The 17,328-nt window shown below is 46.8% G+C and overlaps 1 protein-coding gene across 1 annotated transcript in view; it reads right to left on the bottom strand.

Moving 5' to 3' along the window:
- Positions 1–17,328, bottom strand: part of LOC119967204 (cAMP-specific 3',5'-cyclic phosphodiesterase 7B-like) — a 211,383-nt gene that overhangs the window by 25,513 nt on the left and 168,542 nt on the right. Inside the window, exons 6-8 of the mRNA XM_038799417.1 lie at positions 15,007–15,102; positions 8,130–8,230; positions 777–908 (exon numbers count right to left, since the gene is read on the bottom strand). Coding sequence (XP_038655345.1) covers positions 777–908; positions 8,130–8,230; positions 15,007–15,102 — 329 coding nt within the window. The remainder of the gene's footprint in view (positions 1–776; positions 909–8,129; positions 8,231–15,006; positions 15,103–17,328) is intronic.

Genomic DNA, 17,328 nt, shown 5'->3' with positions numbered 1-17,328 from the left:
GCGGCTTCTGGGCTTCTTGGGGGCGCGCGGGGGGGATCTAGCCCCGGGAGGTGCCCCACGGTGGCCGGGCCCGCGATCAGGGCCCACCGATCACCGGACGGGCCTGTGCCGTGCGGGTACTCTATCCTTCTGCACCGGAGGCTGTGGTCCTCCGCCATTCCTGGTGTGGAAGCGAAGCCCTCTGGCATGCACAGGAATGACGCCAGCACACGCTTGTGCTCCCGCGCATACGCCGACTCGTGCCGGCCGGCGGAGGCCCTTCAGTGTCGGTTGGCCTGGCGCCATGCTCCTTTCCCACTGGCTGGCGGGGCGCAAACCACTCCGGGGTGGGCCCAGCCCCTGAAGGTGCGGAGGATTCCGGCCCAACGCCGGAGAGGTTCACGCCACTCCGTCCCGCTGGGACCCCCTGCCCGGCCGGCTAGGGGAGAATCGCGCCCCTTAATTTAGAAGGCGAACCTAATTCTGGCTAGTTGCTCTTATAATGAACATGCATGACCTGTTAATGCATGCAGAACGTCTTCCCAACATTGTTTGTTGGGAAGCCTGATTGGATGTTTAACCCACCTTCAAAGTCCAGAGAACGTAAGTGGAAAAGTTAAGTAATTCCACTGTTGGACTGATCTTTGGCCTCCTGCCAAATGAAGTTCTCCCTCCCATCTAGCTTTCCCCTACTGGCGGCTCTGGAGGATCTCACCCCATGCTTCAGCCAGGATAGTCATGTTTATGCCCAACACTTTATATATAAACTGATGAACGAAATTGGTTACCATGTTTACCTGGTATAAATTGGCTAGGTGGTGTTTGGTTTTGATTAGAAAGGGCTGGTTGACTCCTGGATGATCAACATCATGTGCTGCAGCTGCCATCAAACCAAGCATGATATCAAGTGGTGACAAAAACCGGGAAAGCTTTAAAAAAGTAAAATGGGAAAATTGTTAGAAAATATTTAGAAACTGTTCAAATCATTGCGGAATATTATGTCATGGCAACTATTTACGTTCCAATAATAAATACCCTTGAATATAATCGCATGGAAAATGGCTAATGTAACACCCCTGTGTAAGAAGAGGAGGCAGAAGACGGGAAATTATAGGCTGGTAGCCTGCCTTCAGTCATTGGTAAGATATTAGAGTCTGCTATTAAAGATGAGATCGCGGAGTATTTGGAAGTGCATGGTAAAATAGGACTGAGTCAGCACGGCTTCGTCAAGGGGAGGTCATGCCTGACAAATCAGTTGGAGTTCTTTGAGGAGGTAACAAGGAAGTTAGTCAAAGGAGAACCAGTGGACATGATTTATTTAGATTTCCAGAAGGCCTTCGTGCCGATTCGTTGGCTGTTAAATAAGTTAAGAGCTCATGGTGTTAAGGGTAAGATCCTGGCATGGATAGAGGATTGGCCGACTGGCAGAAGGCAGGGGGGTAAAGGAATCTTTCTCAAGATGGCAGCCGATGATTAGTGGTGTGCCTCAGGGGTTGGTGCTGGGGCCACAACTTTTCACAATAACATTAATGATGCGGAAGAAGGAACTGAGGCCACTGTTGTTAAGTTTGCGGATGATACAAAGATACACAGTGGGACAGGTAGAATTGAGGAAGCAAGAGGACTTGGACAGGCTAGGAGAATGGGAAAAGAAATAACAAATGGCATACAATGCGTAAAATGGTGAGGTTATGCACTTTGGAAGGAGGAATGGAGGCACAGACTATTTTCTAAATGGGGAAATGCTCAGGAAATCAGAAGCACGAAGGGACTTAGGAGTCCTTGTTCAAGATTCTCTTAAGATTAACGTGCAGGTTCAGTCGGTAGTTAGGAGGGCAAATGCAATGTTAGCTTTCATGTCGAGAGAGCTAGAATACAAGAGCAAGGATGTACTTCTGAGGCTGAATATGGCTCTGGCTCAAACCCCATTAGTATGGTGAAAAGTTTTGGGCCCTGTATCTAAGGAAGGATGTGCTTCCTTGGAAAGGGTCCAGAGGAGGTTCACAAGAATGATCTCTGGAATGAAGAGCTTGTCACATGAGAAGCGGTTGTGGACTCTGGGTCTGTACGTTAGAGTTTAGAGGGATGAGGGGGGAAACTTACAGGATACTGCGAGGCCTGGATAGACTGGACGTGGAGAGGATGTTTCCACTCGTAGGAAAAACTAAAACCAGAGGACACCATCTCAGACTAAAGGGACGATCCTTTAAAACAGATGAGGAGGAATTTCTCCAGCCAGAGGGTGGTGAATCTGTGGAACTCTTTGCCGCAGAAGGCTGTGGAGACCAAATCACTGAGTATTTTTAAAACAGAGATAGATAGGTTCTTGATTAATAAGGGGATCAGGGGTTATGGGGAGAAGGCAGGAGAATGGGGATGAGAAAAATATCAGCCATTGAATGGCAGAGCAAACCCGATTGGTCGAGTGGTCTAATTTTGCTCCTATGTCATAGAATTTACATAAAATTTACAGTGCAGAAGGAGGCCATTCGGTCCATCGAGTCTGCACTGGCCCCCGGAAAGAGCACCCGACCCAAGCCCACACCTCCACCCTAATCCCGTAACCTCACCCAACCTTTTTGGACCCTAAGGGCAATTTGGCATGGCCAGTCCACCTAACCTGCACATCTTTGGACTGTGGAAGGAAACCAGAGCACCCGGAAGAAACCCACGCAGACATGGGGAGGACGTGGTATTATGTACAAATATGATGTCGAGAGCAACACAGAATTCCTACAGTTTGGTGGATGGCGTACAATCAATCACTGATGTGAAGTGTATTTTACAACCTGTATATAGTGCCTATATAACACCCGCTTAATGCCATATGCTTGCCTAGTAGCCTCATTATGTATATTTATCTCTGCACTTCAGCCTAGTTATGTAACTATCTTTCGCTGCAGTCGCATGAACAAAGGTAGGATATCAAGATTCACAATAGTGTTTTGCAGATGGCAGAAAGCAATTGGCTAAACATGATTTCCTTGGCATAACATTCCATGAAAGGATGCATTCCGGGCAGTTTATTAGATTGAGGTGAATGACTTTAATCATTTAAATCCGGTCCTGTGTTTACAAGCCAATATTTGGCTTTAAATATTGCACAATTACAGACTTCTAGTTTGGAGTTAATCGTGGAAATCTTAATTCTGGGTGTTGGTGGGTCTCTTGGGTTGGTAACTGAAAATTTATGGCAAACCAATTAACCAAATTAATTGATTTCTCACCAGAGTAATTTTCAATGTAAAATCGTGGATACATCATGGCCGGGATTCTCCCCTACCCGGCGGGGCGAGGGGTCCCGGTGTAGCGCCAACCACTCCGGCGTCGGGCCTCCCCAAAGGTGCGGAATTCTCTGCACCTTTAGGGGCTAGGCCCGCGCCGGAGTGGTTGGCGCCACGCCGACTGGTGCCAAAACCGGCGCCAATGGCCTTTGACACCTGCCGCCTGGCGTCAGGGCTGACCGAAAGGCCTTCGCCAGTTCGCGCATGCGCCGGTGCGTCAGCGGCTGCTGACGTCACCACCGACGCATGCGCGGTAGGGAGGGTCTCTTCCGCCTCCGCCATGGTGGAGGCCGTGGCGGAGACGGAAGAAAAGAGTGCCCCCACGGCACTGACCCGCCCGCCGATCAGTGGGCCACGATCGCGGGCCAGGCCACCGTGGGGGCACCCCCCCCCCCCCCCCGGGGTCCGATCGGCCCACGCCCCCCCCAGGACACCGGGGGCCCGCTCGCGCTGCCACTCCCACCAGCACCAGAGGTGCTCCAATTCCCGCCGGCAGGAGAGGCATGTCAGCGTCGGGACTTCGGCCCATCGCGGGCCGGAGAATCGCTGCGGGGGGTACGCCGATCAGCGTGGCGTGATTCCCGCTCCCGACGATTCCAGGGTGGCGGAGAATTCCGGCCACGGCAGGGGCGGGATTTACGGCGGCCCCGGACGATTCCCCGACCCTGCGGGGGGGTCGGAGAATTCCGCCCCATGTTCATGGTTATGCACCTTGTGTGACTACCAGGATTCACCTATCCTGGACCAATGGTGCTGATCCCACCAAGGTTCATGAGTCAGGGGGAGGACTGTAAATTTAAATACAAGTAGGCCTTCCTACCACTTGGATGCATCTTCTGAAGTGTGCGTGCAATATGTGCACATTATACAATAGTGATAAGATCTTGTGAATGATGCAGAAGAAGAGAAATTGAGGGCGGACTGTTTCCAAAAAATGACTATGTGTCATCCTGGGAATGGAAATAAATAGGTGCGAATCGTGCCGGCTGTTCCAACGCGATTCCCATTGAGATCATCCTGCGCTTAGTCATTTTTTTGGAATGATTTGCACCGGCATTGAGAAGGGTGGGACCTAAATGTGCTGACAGAGATTGGGTTAACAATAAAGGCTCCACCCCAACATCCCCGGGATCAGAGCTTAGCTGCCCCCCCACCCACACCACCATCCTCGTCGGTATCAGGGCTTTAGTGCCCCCTCCCGAACCACCACCCTCATTGGTATCAACCCGTTGTACTCCCCAGCACCAGCAAGGATCGCTAACTTCCTCCCCCCTCAAGTAAGGATCACCAAAATGCTCCTCCTTCATGCTCTGCCTCCTCTGAGGCCCTATTGCTGTCAGGATCCGTTCCTTAGCAGTCCAACCTGGTGGTGCCAACCTACCAGATTGGCACTGCCAGGTGCCAGAGCATGTCTCCGACCACCCAGGGCTACTAGGTTCCCAGAGCTTCTTGGCAAGTTCATCATGTCTGGTCTCAGGCGGTGGAAACCCAATAGTGATTCCCGCCGGCTTCCCGCTGCGCCGGCAGGTGGGAGAATAGCAGGATCTGGGAGAATTCGGCTTAAAGCCAATTTTGAATATGTTAATGCTGCTTTTAATAGGTTAATCGTCAGCTGCAGGGGGCCAGGACCATCGCGCACTCTTTGGCGCTTGGCTCAGAGTCTGGTTTTGGCCTCTCCCGCTATTCTCTCGACATGGCTCTCGACAAAGGGCAGCACGGTAGCATGGTGGTTAGCATCAATGCTTCACAGCTCCAGGGTCCCAGGTTCGATTCCCGGCTGGGTCACTGTCTGTGCGGAGTCTGCACGTCCTCCCCGTGTGTGCGTGGGTTTCCTCCGGGTGCTCCGGTTTCCTCCCACAGTCCAAAGATGTGCGGGTTAGGTGGATTGGCCAGGCTAAATTGCCCTTAGTGTCCTAAATAATATAAGGTTAATGGGAGTTGTTGGGTTACTGGTATAGGGTGGATACGTGGGCTTGAGTGGGGTGATCATTGCTCGGCACAACATCGAGGGCCGAAGGGCCTGTTCTGTGCTGTACTGTTCTAATTCTAATTCTAATCTAATGGTGGGATTTGTGCACATGGGGCGGAAAATCGCCTCCTAAAGTTTGGTTGAAATCATTTGTAATATAACCCAAATTGTAACCGATGGCGGGATTCTCCCGTACCCGGCGGGGCAGTGGGTCCTGGAAGGACGGAGTGGTATGAACCACTCCAGCGTTGGGCCGCCCCAAAGGTGCAGAATCCTCCGCACCTTCAGGGGCTAGGCCAGCGCCGGAGTGGTTTGCGCCCTGCCGGCCTGCGTGAAAGGCCTTTGGCGCCGCGCCTGCGTGGGAGCGTCAGTGGCTTCTGACATCATCCCCGTGCATGCGCAGGGGGGTTCACCTTTGCGTCGGCCATCGTGGAGGCCTACACCGCTGGCACGTAGGAAAAAAGTGCCCCCCATGGCACAGATCCTCCTGCGGATTGGTAGGCCCCGATCGCGGCCCAGGCCATCGTGGGGGCAACCCCCCCCCGGGCCAGATTGCCCCGTGCCCCCTCCAGGACCCCAGAGCCGTCTGCGCCACCAGTTCCCGCCAGTAAGGGACCTAATCCAATTTGCGCCGGCGGGACCTGCATTGAACGAGCGGGACTTCGGCCCATCGCGGGTCGGAGAATTGCCCGGAGAGCCGCTGCAAGCAGCCGGCGCGGCGCAATTCCCGCCCCTGCCAAATCTCCGGCGCCGGAGAATATGTATTTGCAGTGTTGTGTTTATTTCCAACTTTTAACATTTGTTATTCATCTATATAATCTCTAAATTTCAACAGTACCCCAAACCTGTGACCAGGAAACCTGCAACTTACTTGTTTTTATCCCTGAGCAAGTTTTTGAAAGAACTCACCAAAGTCTAAATATCCTGGCTTTTCTTCACAGCCTTTAAAATTGCTACACTAAACAAAAACTCCAAGATGGTGCCGAAGCATGGTGACTCTCTGGGAGCTCTCTCAACCAGACCATTTTATTTTATCTCTTATCACCATTCTGACTTACTAAAACTCTTTTCCACTTCATATATTCTTTTGTCTACTATGTCCGTACTGTGTTCGTTCCCTTGGCCGCAGAAAAATATTTTTCACTGTACTTCGGTACATGTGACAATAAATATCAATCAATCAATCAAATAATGCTAGAAAAGTTAAGCTTTGGCATAGAGGTTTACGTCATTTATGTTACTGGTGTAACATAAATCTTCTAGGGCTTTGTATTTCATTCAGCGAAAAGCTTTGGTATGAATGGATCAAATAGTACCCTGTTCCGGATTCACTTCATCTTTTTCTGACATAACGTTACTTTGGAGAATACACATTCAATATGAATAAGACAACTTTGATGGTTAGTTGTCTATTTCTGAACAACCAGTGGTTACCAGTTAGTGCTGCAATTTCGCTCAACTTCAATTAAGTTAGACCGGAAACCAATAAGCAAAGCTGCATGCAAGAGTGGGCCAGTAAACATTAAACAACATTGTACTAACACAATAATCAAATTTAAACATGTTTCAGTTAAACTTTCAGATTGTTTGTGGAAAATCATGGAAACAGGTTCTAGTCATTATAATGATCATTACTTTGTTTACATTTTAGCTGGAGGACTACAGAAGGTCACTTTGGGCTCTGCTGTGAGGTTTGCAGTAATAACATGACTAGCCTTTTAGATATCCATATGAATATGAGACAAGTACACAGATCAACAGACTACTTTTATCCCCTGTAGGCTGAAGAGATTGTGAAAGATTCCTTTATTGCGTTTAGGTGACTATTTAATACCCAAAGCACTGTGACCCGTGATACTGCTTGAAAGCCTTATTTGCGCACATGCAAACTGCACATGTGCAATGAAGGCAGAGGTCAAAATGGTGTCAGGAGTTTCCAACATTCCTGAAGTTTTTAGAATTCTGCCTTGGCTGCAGCAGGTACCTGAGAAAATGATCAGCATGAGCTCAATTCACTGTTAAATCTCATTGTTTTCTTGAATCCTTTTATTGGCATTTCCCATATTTATAAGCAGTTGTATATATACACATCACATTTTTCTTGCCCGCGCTAATTTTCTTTATTATACACAGAGGTTTAGTTTGTCCTTCGTTTAACTGACCCTATGTGTATTTTGTTGCCCTCTGGATCGGCCTATGGGTCCTCCCCTTCCCCAGGAAAGCGAAAGCAAGGGCGTTGGCCCCCTTCCCCATGTGTAGCTCTGGCTGCTCCGATACCCCGAAGATTGACACTATTGGCCATGGCTTCACCCTCACTCCCACAACCCAGGACATTGCCTCGGAAACTGTTAAATCTAATTTATTACTGCTTCAAAGGCATCTCTCCCTAATAGCAGCTATGCATTGCAACAAATTTGTAGTCCAATCTTTTTCGATTTAATCAACTTATCCAGCTCATCAGCATATCTCTTCCATCCTTTACACTACAAGCAAAACAAACTCTTCTCCTGTGCAATTCATAATAATAATAATCTTTTATTGTCACAAATAGGCTTACATTAACACTGCAATGAAATTACTGTGAAAAGCTCCTAGTCGCCACATTCCAGCGCCTGTTCGGGTACACAGAGGGAGAATTTAGAATGTCCAAATTACCGAACAGCACGTCTTTCGTGACATGTGGGAGGAAACCAGAGAACCCGGAGGAAACCCATGCAGACATGGGGAGAACGTCAGACTCCACACAGACAGTGACCCAAGCCGGGAATCGAACCTGGGACCCTGGAGCTGTGAGATTTGCATTCAGCCTAATTCTGCATTGTGACAAGCCTTTATTTAAGTTTCTTTAAAAGCCCTTTTTTTGTTTGTAGTTAATTGTAAATAAGATTCATTCATACCTTAGGTTCTTTCAGATAGCAGTGCATTGCCTGAGTCACATCAGCAGCATGAACAGCATTGTGATATGGGTTTTGGCTGTGATAATCCTCTTGAATCATAACTGGTTGTGAAAAAAATGTCCAAGTTAGGTATAAATTTAACACTAAAATTCTGAAGCAGGAGTTGCACAAGCTTAAAACTTTGATGTCTGTTTTTAAATAGTTATCTGGCTGAATCAAGATGAGTTATGAAACTGGATTGCACAAAATTTTATCACAATGCAAACCAGATTTCTTTTAGAATGAGAGTTTAACTTTTCTTAGATTTTTCTCCCATGGTTATGCAGCAAGTGAGCTGTGAATAAATGAGAAGCAAAATCAATTCAATTTACTTCCACGCAACTCTGAAACTCTCAAACTTATACCAGTGCCATTCTGAATCAGCGACTAGCTCTTCAAGAGGTGTCACCAGAGATGACTCTCCGATTGCCTTCCCAGGTATGAACTTCCTACTTTCAATGCTCCATCTACCTGTGGCAACGTGGCTGAGAAAAAAATCCATCAGTTCAAGGTATAAACTGATTCTAATCACCAAGTTTATTGCCTTTTAATTGTGGTCTCCGCCAGAAGCTTCTTCTGGATATTAAGGGTATGGGTCCCACAAACTAGCTGATTGTGCAACATGTCACTGAGCATGGTCCTGAACTCAAAGTGCTCAGCAAGCTGGCGAAGCCAGGCAATAAAGGCCGAGTCAGACTCCTCATGGTCCCTCACTGCAGTGTTAATCTTGTAATGTTGGAAAATTATAAGCCTTGGGTTGAAAGGTTCTTCAACCAATTCAATCTACTTCCTCACAGGCAAATAAATGAGAAGCAAAATCAATTCAATTTACTTCCATGCAACTCTGAACCACTTTTAGAGGAATGTGGCCTGACCAGTGTAAATAAGTTTTGGCCTTGTCCAAGAAAAGAAGATGTTCAAGTCCAACACAAAAGAATATCCACCCAAAATCAGTGGCATATACTTGAATTGCTTTTCTTCTCAAATGTAAAGCCAACATATAGAGAAACCAAAACAAAATTGAATTATTTGCAAATTAATAATAATAATCGCTCATTGTCACAAGTAGGCTTCAATGAAGTTACTGTGAAAAGCCCCTAGTCGCCACATTGCCTGGCTTCGACAGCTTGCTGAGCACTGTGAGTTCAGGACCGTGCTCAGTGACATGTTGCACAATCGGCTAGTTTGTGGGACCCATACCCTTAATATCCAGAAGAAGCTTCTGGCGGAGACCACAATCATCTGTTCGGGGAGGCTTGTACGGGACTTGAACCCGTGCTGCTGGCATTGTTCTGCATTACAAGCCAGCTGTTTAGCCCACTGTGCTAAACCAGCCTAGAAGTTGGTAAAAGGTTTGGTATTACCCAACTGTTGTTGTTATACATCAGGTACTGGTATGCCACATGACATGGCACTGAGGAATTCTAAGTACCTGATGTAAACCATGCATTGTTATGTCTCCCGAGGCCTAATATCCTAAATGGAGTTGACTGCCACCGAGCCAAATCTATCTGGTATAGCCTTTTACACGTCTTTCTCTAGTTTGTCTCCTATCTCCCCCTCATGTCCTTTCAAAGTTCATCTTGTCATGAAACTCACCTTACTGCTCTGGTGACGTTATCCTACTTCACTAATAGTCATTCGGTATGAGAGAACTTTGAGTATTGCTGTAAAAAGAGACATTCTGCCTTGGGCTTGGGCCCTGTTTAAATGGTTGGCGATATGGATGTTTGCGAGAACTGGACCTAGGGGTCCCTTAGCAACACATCTATTTGGGCATCTTTGTTAGTCTTTATGAGAAACTCATCTTCGATAGAATGACATCTAACCTCCTACCCCTGGCATATCTCCAAGCTGCAGATGATATGTTTGCGATATTTGAATTCGCAGCTGCGTGTAAGAATTTTATTACTCAACTTCTGCTCAAATTTACCTTTGAACTGGTACAGTCAAATGAACTCTCTTTCCTTGATGTGCTAGTTGAGAAATCTGTCACTGGATTCTCTACTACTGTCTACTACTCCAAGCTTATCTTCACAAGTCATTATATGCATTGGGACTTCTATGGTTCCACACGCTACACGATTGACGTTATGGGCAACCTCGTAAACAGGGCCCTAGCCTTTGCTCGCCGTACAAGCTTTACTCCGAAGCAAGTGCATCAAAGCCATCCCATGAGATAATGGCTACTCTAATCTGATAATTTCTCGCTCTCTGTCGCGCAAACTCATGAACGGGCCTAAGACAGCCATTTTTGGTCCTGAAAAGTGTGCAGTCTACCTCAGATTATCTTGGAAGGGTAAGGTATCTCATAAATTTGAGCAACCGGTGAAGCTAGCCGTTTAACACAGATAATTCAGTGACAATGAGTGATATTTGCCACTAATAGGATTCTGCCGTCAAGCCAAAAAAAGTCTGCCTATCACACAAATGAGTAATATGCTATATGAATTTCAGTGCTGGAGTGATGACAGGAATAAAAGCTGTATGTCCCAATGACTGGCATATTAATGACATATCAAAGAGCATGCTCCTTCACCTGTTCACAACAGGTAAAGTACTGACCATACCCAACTAGCCCATGCTCGTAAAACTCAAAACATAGTGTGCAACATGAGATGTGATTCTGCAACTAGACAGCACGTGCTGATCAATCCTGATTGTGGTAAGAATTACACTGACAATCAATTTAGGATTATCAGTTGGGGCGCGATGTGTGGCTCACTTTCTGTGCTAGAAGCTACATATTCACACACTGGCCCCTGTCCATTGCAGACAGAAGAAGCATAACCACACATTGCATATTTTTCAAATAATCAAAAGCTTGAGGAACAGCCATTTCCTGGTTCATTCCTCAGGGCCTTGACCAATCCGAGTCAACCTGCCTGGTTTGAATTTAAACATAAGCTTGGGGGACAGTCATTTCTTGGTGCACTTGCCACAGCAACATTGTTACCAAGCCAACTAATCAGCACTCTCTTCTCATGTAGCATAATTTATTACTCTCTTTACAATTGGTATTCTTATGAATTGTCCTGATATGTACAAGACAAAAGCTTCGACCACATGTCTCTTTTTTGAAGAAATTCTCACTTAAATGTTTCATGGTTCCAAGTTAATGAACACTGTAAATGGCTTTCTCTCCCCAGGTACTGCTCCATCCTCTTTTAAAACCATTGTCATCACACTTCTCAATTAACACACTCTGAAATCTCTCACACTGCAACCTATTTTGCCATCTCCAAACTCCCATTCCTTTCCAAAGTCCTTGAATATGTTGTCACTTGGCAAATCTGTGACCATTTTTCCTGCAATTCTATGTCTGAATCTCTCCAGTTATGTTTCTACCTCAACCCAAGGACTAAAATGGCTAAACGTCAAATTCATAAGTGACACCACTGGTCTAGTAATGCAGTGACCTTGACTTGAATTCAAATCCACTTTAGAGTTTAAGCATTTGATGGGCAACCTCGGCTAGTGAGCGGGCCGCATGAGTTGCCCTCCTTCATCCCAATGGGCCGCAAGATTGAAAGCAGACTTGTTCACTGATCATGACCCCATGAAGACATCGAATATTTCATACCGAGGAAATGGAAATGCTTAATCATTTATATGTTGGCAGTGGGTGGCATGATGGTACAGTGGGTGGCACTGCTGCCTCACAGCACCAGGGACCCAGGTTCAATTCTGGCCTTGGGTGACTGTCTGTGTGGAGCTTGTACGTTCTCCCCGTGTCTTTGTGGGTTTCCTCTGGGTGCTCCGATTTCCTCTCTCAGTCCAAAGATGTGCAGGTTAGGTGGATTGGCCATGATAAATTGCCTTTAGTGTCCAGGGATGTGCAAGTTAGGTTATGGGGTTGCGGGGATACGGAGGAGTGGACGTGTGAGTGGATATGGGTAGAGTGATCTTTCGAAAGATTGGTGCAGATTTGATGGACCGAATGGCTTCCTTCTGCACTGTAGGGACTCTGTGGCCATCTAAAATGGCCTCCCGCAAAGAGTGATGGGAAATGTGGTCAGGCTTGGGACACAGACAAGCTGCAGTTTGTATATTTGCAAACGGCAGCCCAGACTTATACAGAAACTCACATCTGCAAATGAACCATTAAAGGCAATTAAAGGACAATGGGACGATCTTGTCTATCACATCATTTCCCAGACGAAATTGCACCAAGCTCCTGCTCGGAGCACTCCCCAGATTGGCCACTGAGTGGTCACCCCAAACGTGATGTGGCAGCCCCTGATTGGATGTGCCTGATCAAAGGGTGGAGCCCTGAGGAACTGATTGACAGTGACCCAGAAACCGCCCACAAAAGGGGCGGGGAAAACTCAAGCCTTAAAAGATTAAAAGGCAGCGCAGACATCTGGGGAGGTATTCTCCAATAATGGGGCTATGTCCCCATGCCCGCAAGAAAACGGGCGCAAATCACTCCGGACTTTTTTCTAGAAAGTCCAGAGTGATTCTTCATTTTGAAGGGGACTAGCAGGGCCCCGGAGTGCTCCACGCAGCTCCGGCTGCCAATACAGGGCCCTGCACTTCAGGTCGTGGGTCTGCACATGCGTGCGGCGGCCGCCCGTGGCGCCGACCCCGCGCAAAATGGCGGACCCGCAGAGCAGGCCCATGCCAAAGAAGTAGGGAAATCACATCATTTCCCAGACGAAATTGCACCAAGCTCCTGCTCGGAGCACTCCCCAGATTGGCCACTGAGTGGTCACCCCAAACGTGATGTGGCAGCCCCTGATTGGATGTGCCTGATCGTTGATCATTGGATGTCCCAGATAGCGCGCGCCGATCGATGGCCCCCTGATCGCGGGCCTGGCCATCGTGGAGGTCCTACCCGGTGACAGATCCCCCCCCCCCCCCCCCCTCCCCACCACCAGGATGGCCACCGCAGCCGCAACTCCGAGCGCCCGATGGGTGGAACCATATGTGAACTACGCCGGCGGGAACTTGGCTGGTCGTCTGCGGAGAATCGCCGAGGGGTCCTCTTTCAACAGCCCCCGACCGACGCCTCGTTGGTCGCGCACGCGCGACTGGTGCCGATTCTCTGGTCCCCGGAGAATTGCGGGAACGTGTCCGACCCAATCACTGGTCTGACACCCCATTCTCTGCCCCTGCGCCAGGCGCGATTGCAGCGTGGAGGCTCGGAGAATCCCGGCCTATTTCTTTGTCTTTTGGATCGGTTCTGCGCCTAACCTCCAACTACAGCACAGCTACTGACATCAGCCAGGTTCAAGGACCCACAACCATCAAGCACAGACAACCTACTCGAACTCCAGCTGCCATACGTGAGGAAACAGATAAGGCCATATCTACACTGCACCTGCCAGTCATTTGGAAGTTAAGTCAAGGTCGTTTAAATTGATAGTTGTGGTCTTAGTGTGCATGAATGCGTGATTACTTAAGTATATAACCTTGTGTCTAATAAATAAATTTTGATTGCACTGGAATACCTGTGTGATCATTTTTCCAACATACGGGGTAAGCACACACTGTGGTAAAAGAGAAACAACTCTATGATTCTATGAACTATCATCAACTTCAAATGGTAAAATCAGAAGATATATTTACACTTTGGACATAGAGGGCGAGCACAGCTCTCACAGTCAGTGTCATGTGCAATGAGCATTCACTTCACTTGCTTTTGCTTCACATGCATAATTACTTCAATCATACTAGTAGGAAAAACTATGTGAATGAAAATTAGTGGAATGTGACAACCGGCGCAAAGGCAACAGTCAACATAATGTGTCGTGGGCCGCATGTGGACCCAGGCTGCAGGTTGCCCACCATTGCTCCAGAACCACATCAATTTGTTGACTATGATTACTGTCTTTCTCATCATTGGAAAACAAGCCAGATACACACTATTATGATGAAGTAATTGTTACCAATTACCTCATCATAATGATACATAGACCACATGACCCGGATCAGGACCAATCACCCGGGAGCAGCTCTGAACTCTTTCTCATCTAATGAATTCTTTCTGAAGATCTAAAGTAAAGACCACTGTCTCTCAACAGCCAGATTGAACTGCAGGCAAATCCAGTCCAGCGACTAGCTGCAGCCAGGATCAGTTGTTTAAAACCCTTTTTAGAATCTTGTCTGAGGCTGTTGGTCATTCTGGTGGAATTGAAAACAAGTAAAAATTAAATAAGCCTGAGGCAAATCCTTTGAGTGAAAGCCCAGGTTTATAAAAGTTAAAGTGATTCCCCCAGAAGAAATCCTACAGCCTGGAAGTACTGGCTGAATGCTCCTGCCAGAAGATCATCTGTAGCCATACACTGGTGGCTTTGATCCCTCGGAATCCTGGGAGGATAGCCTGCTGTAATGCCTTGACATTGGAAACAAGGACACTCATCTTTCATTTCATTTCAATTCCTATTATTTTATTGCTTCCCCTCCCTCTGTGTGTGCCTGGCTTGTTTATGTTTGGGTAGGGGGTTGGATGGCAAAAGGGGATAATAGTAGAATAGCTGTCTGTTATTCTGCTATAGTTATTGCATATTTCAATTTTGTTCCTGTTATAAATAAACAATTGTGTTTAGCTTACAAATCTAAGTGCTATAACTTATTGAGCAATCAAGGGGCCAAGGATTATGCAAACTTTATACAAATTATTGGTTCATTCACTTGTGTTAGGGCCTGTGGGGCAGGAATTGACCGCGCACTAACCCAGGGTGTCGTAACACAAGTACCTTTGTGAGCACTGCATCACCATTTTTGTGACACTTACTTTTATTTGAAAAAAAATCCAGTTTACAGCAATAATATTAGACTCATAGACTCACGGCATATAATATGTTTAATACTTCCATATATTTATTTGACTTACCTAAAAATCTGTGCAATTTTACCATATCCAACTGGAAGTGATGAATGAGACCATGGAGATTAAACAGGTGGCACAACAGGGTGACAAGACTATTCCCTGAAATAAATGAAGAGTCCTTTATCAATGAATTAACACTTACAACATTTTAGCACCGACATTTAATAAAACAATAAATTATAGGGTCATCCTATATTACATTGATCACATTGAGGCACAATATTACTCCGGATAGGCAGGTGATTTTGTTAATGATGGAAAAATAAATAAAATATAGAACAGCTTGGAAGAAAAGTAAATTCTTCTCAGTCAGCAACCTCTGTACAATGAGATTATTCCAATAGATTAGCCAGACAATAGATTGCCTTGGAGACCAGTCGTGTTGTTCTACCCTCACGGCGACATGAATCGACTTTCTGTCGGGTAGGGGTGAGGGAGGGGCTAATTGAGGCACAGAGGCCTGATAATTAGATGTTAATGTGTTCAAATTATGTTCCCAACGTTGACTGTAATCACTCCCTCAATTAAGCCATCTTGTGTATCCCTGATTTTAATCCCTGCACTATTGGTGAGCACATCTTCAGTCACCTAGGGCTAGGCCCCAAGCTCTTGAAACCTCTCTACCTCGTTTTCCTCCTTTACAACTGCTCCTTGAAACAAAATCTTTTTCCAAGATTTAGATTATCTGACCTAATGCTTTTCATCATCTTTTGTTTTCTAATGCTCCCGTGAATCACCCTGAGATGTTTTGTACATTAAAGGTCCTTTATGAATATGAGTTGTTGTAGACTCCCTACTGAAGGCCATGTGTGAGGCGTTCAAGGCAGACGGCACTGACCTATACAAGAAATCCAGGTACGACCTCCGCAAAGTCATCAGGGATGCCAAGAGACAATGTCAGACCAAGCTAGAGTCACAGACTAAAGTCACGGACTCTCATCGGTTGTGGCAAGGTTTAAACAACATCATGGGCTACAAAGCGAAGATGAGTCGAATCTCCGGCAGCAGCATACCCTTTCCCAATGAACTCAATGCATTCTATGCTCGGTTTGAACAGGAAACCATTAAACCGCTGCCCAGCAGCCTCGGACACACCCATACATACCGTCACAGCTTCCCAAGTCAGGTCGGCCTTCTTGAAAGTGAACCCTCGGAAAACAACTGGTCCTGACGGGGTCCTGCGCGGACCAGCTGGCTGATGTGTTCATGGACAGCTTCAACTTCTCCCTACTCCGTTCTGAGGTTCCCAGTTGCTTCAAGAAGACTACCATCATACCTAGAAGCCTAGATCCACTGCAATTTGCATACCACTAGAAACGGCCCACAGCAGATGCCACCTCCCTGGCCCTCCACTCATCCCTGGAACATCTTGACAACAAGACTCCGACGTCAGACTCCTATTCATTGACTACAGCTCCACCTTCAACACCATAATCCCAGCCAAACTCATATTAAAGCTCCAAAACCTAGGACTTGGCTCCTCACTCTACAACTTTGTCAATCTTGTATATCTCAATTTGACTTTCTGACCCATAGACCACAATTAGTAAGGCTAAACAACAAAACTCCTCCATGATAGACTCAACACTGGGACCCTGCACGGCCGTGTACTTAGCCCCATACTATACTCTGCATAAACTGTCTGCATCAATGGGGCCGAGTGGAGATGGTTGACAGCTTCAAATTCCTAGGTGTGCGCATCACCAACAATTTGTCCTGGTCCACGCACGCCGATGCTATGTCCAAGAAAGCACAACAACGCCTATACATTCTCAGGAAACTAAGGAAATTCAGCATATCCACATTGACTCTTACCAACTGTTACAGATGCATCTTAGACAGCATCCTATCTGGCTGTATCACAGTCTGGTATGGCAACTGCTTGGCCCAAGACCGTGAGAAACTACAGAGAGCCGGGCCAAGCATGTGGTCGAAGATTCTGGCTGAGCAGAGGGATCTGGTGGTCCTCGTTCATGTGACATAGAAACCTAGCATGAAGGTACAGCAGATAATAAAGAATGGAATGTTGGCATTTGTAGCTAAAGGATTAGTGCATAAAGGTAAGGAAGTGTTGTTGCAACTATATAAGGCATTGGTGAGACCATGCCTGGAGTATTGCGCACAGTTTTGGTCCCCTTATTTGAAGAAAGATGTAGTTGCGTTGGAGGCAGTTCAGAGGAGGTTCACTAGGTTGATTCCAGAGATGAGGATTTTCTCGTATGAGATTGATCAGTTTAGCCCTACACTCTGTGGAATTTTGAAGAATGAGGGGAGATCAAATTGAGATATACAAGATGATTAAAGGTAGATGTGGAGCGGATGCTT

Source organism: Scyliorhinus canicula, chromosome 6 (genome assembly GCF_902713615.1).
Source record: "Scyliorhinus canicula chromosome 6, sScyCan1.1, whole genome shotgun sequence".
In the NCBI taxonomy this organism is placed as follows: domain Eukaryota; kingdom Metazoa; phylum Chordata; class Chondrichthyes; order Carcharhiniformes; family Scyliorhinidae; genus Scyliorhinus; species Scyliorhinus canicula.
This window is presented reverse-complemented; position numbering and strand designations above follow the sequence as displayed.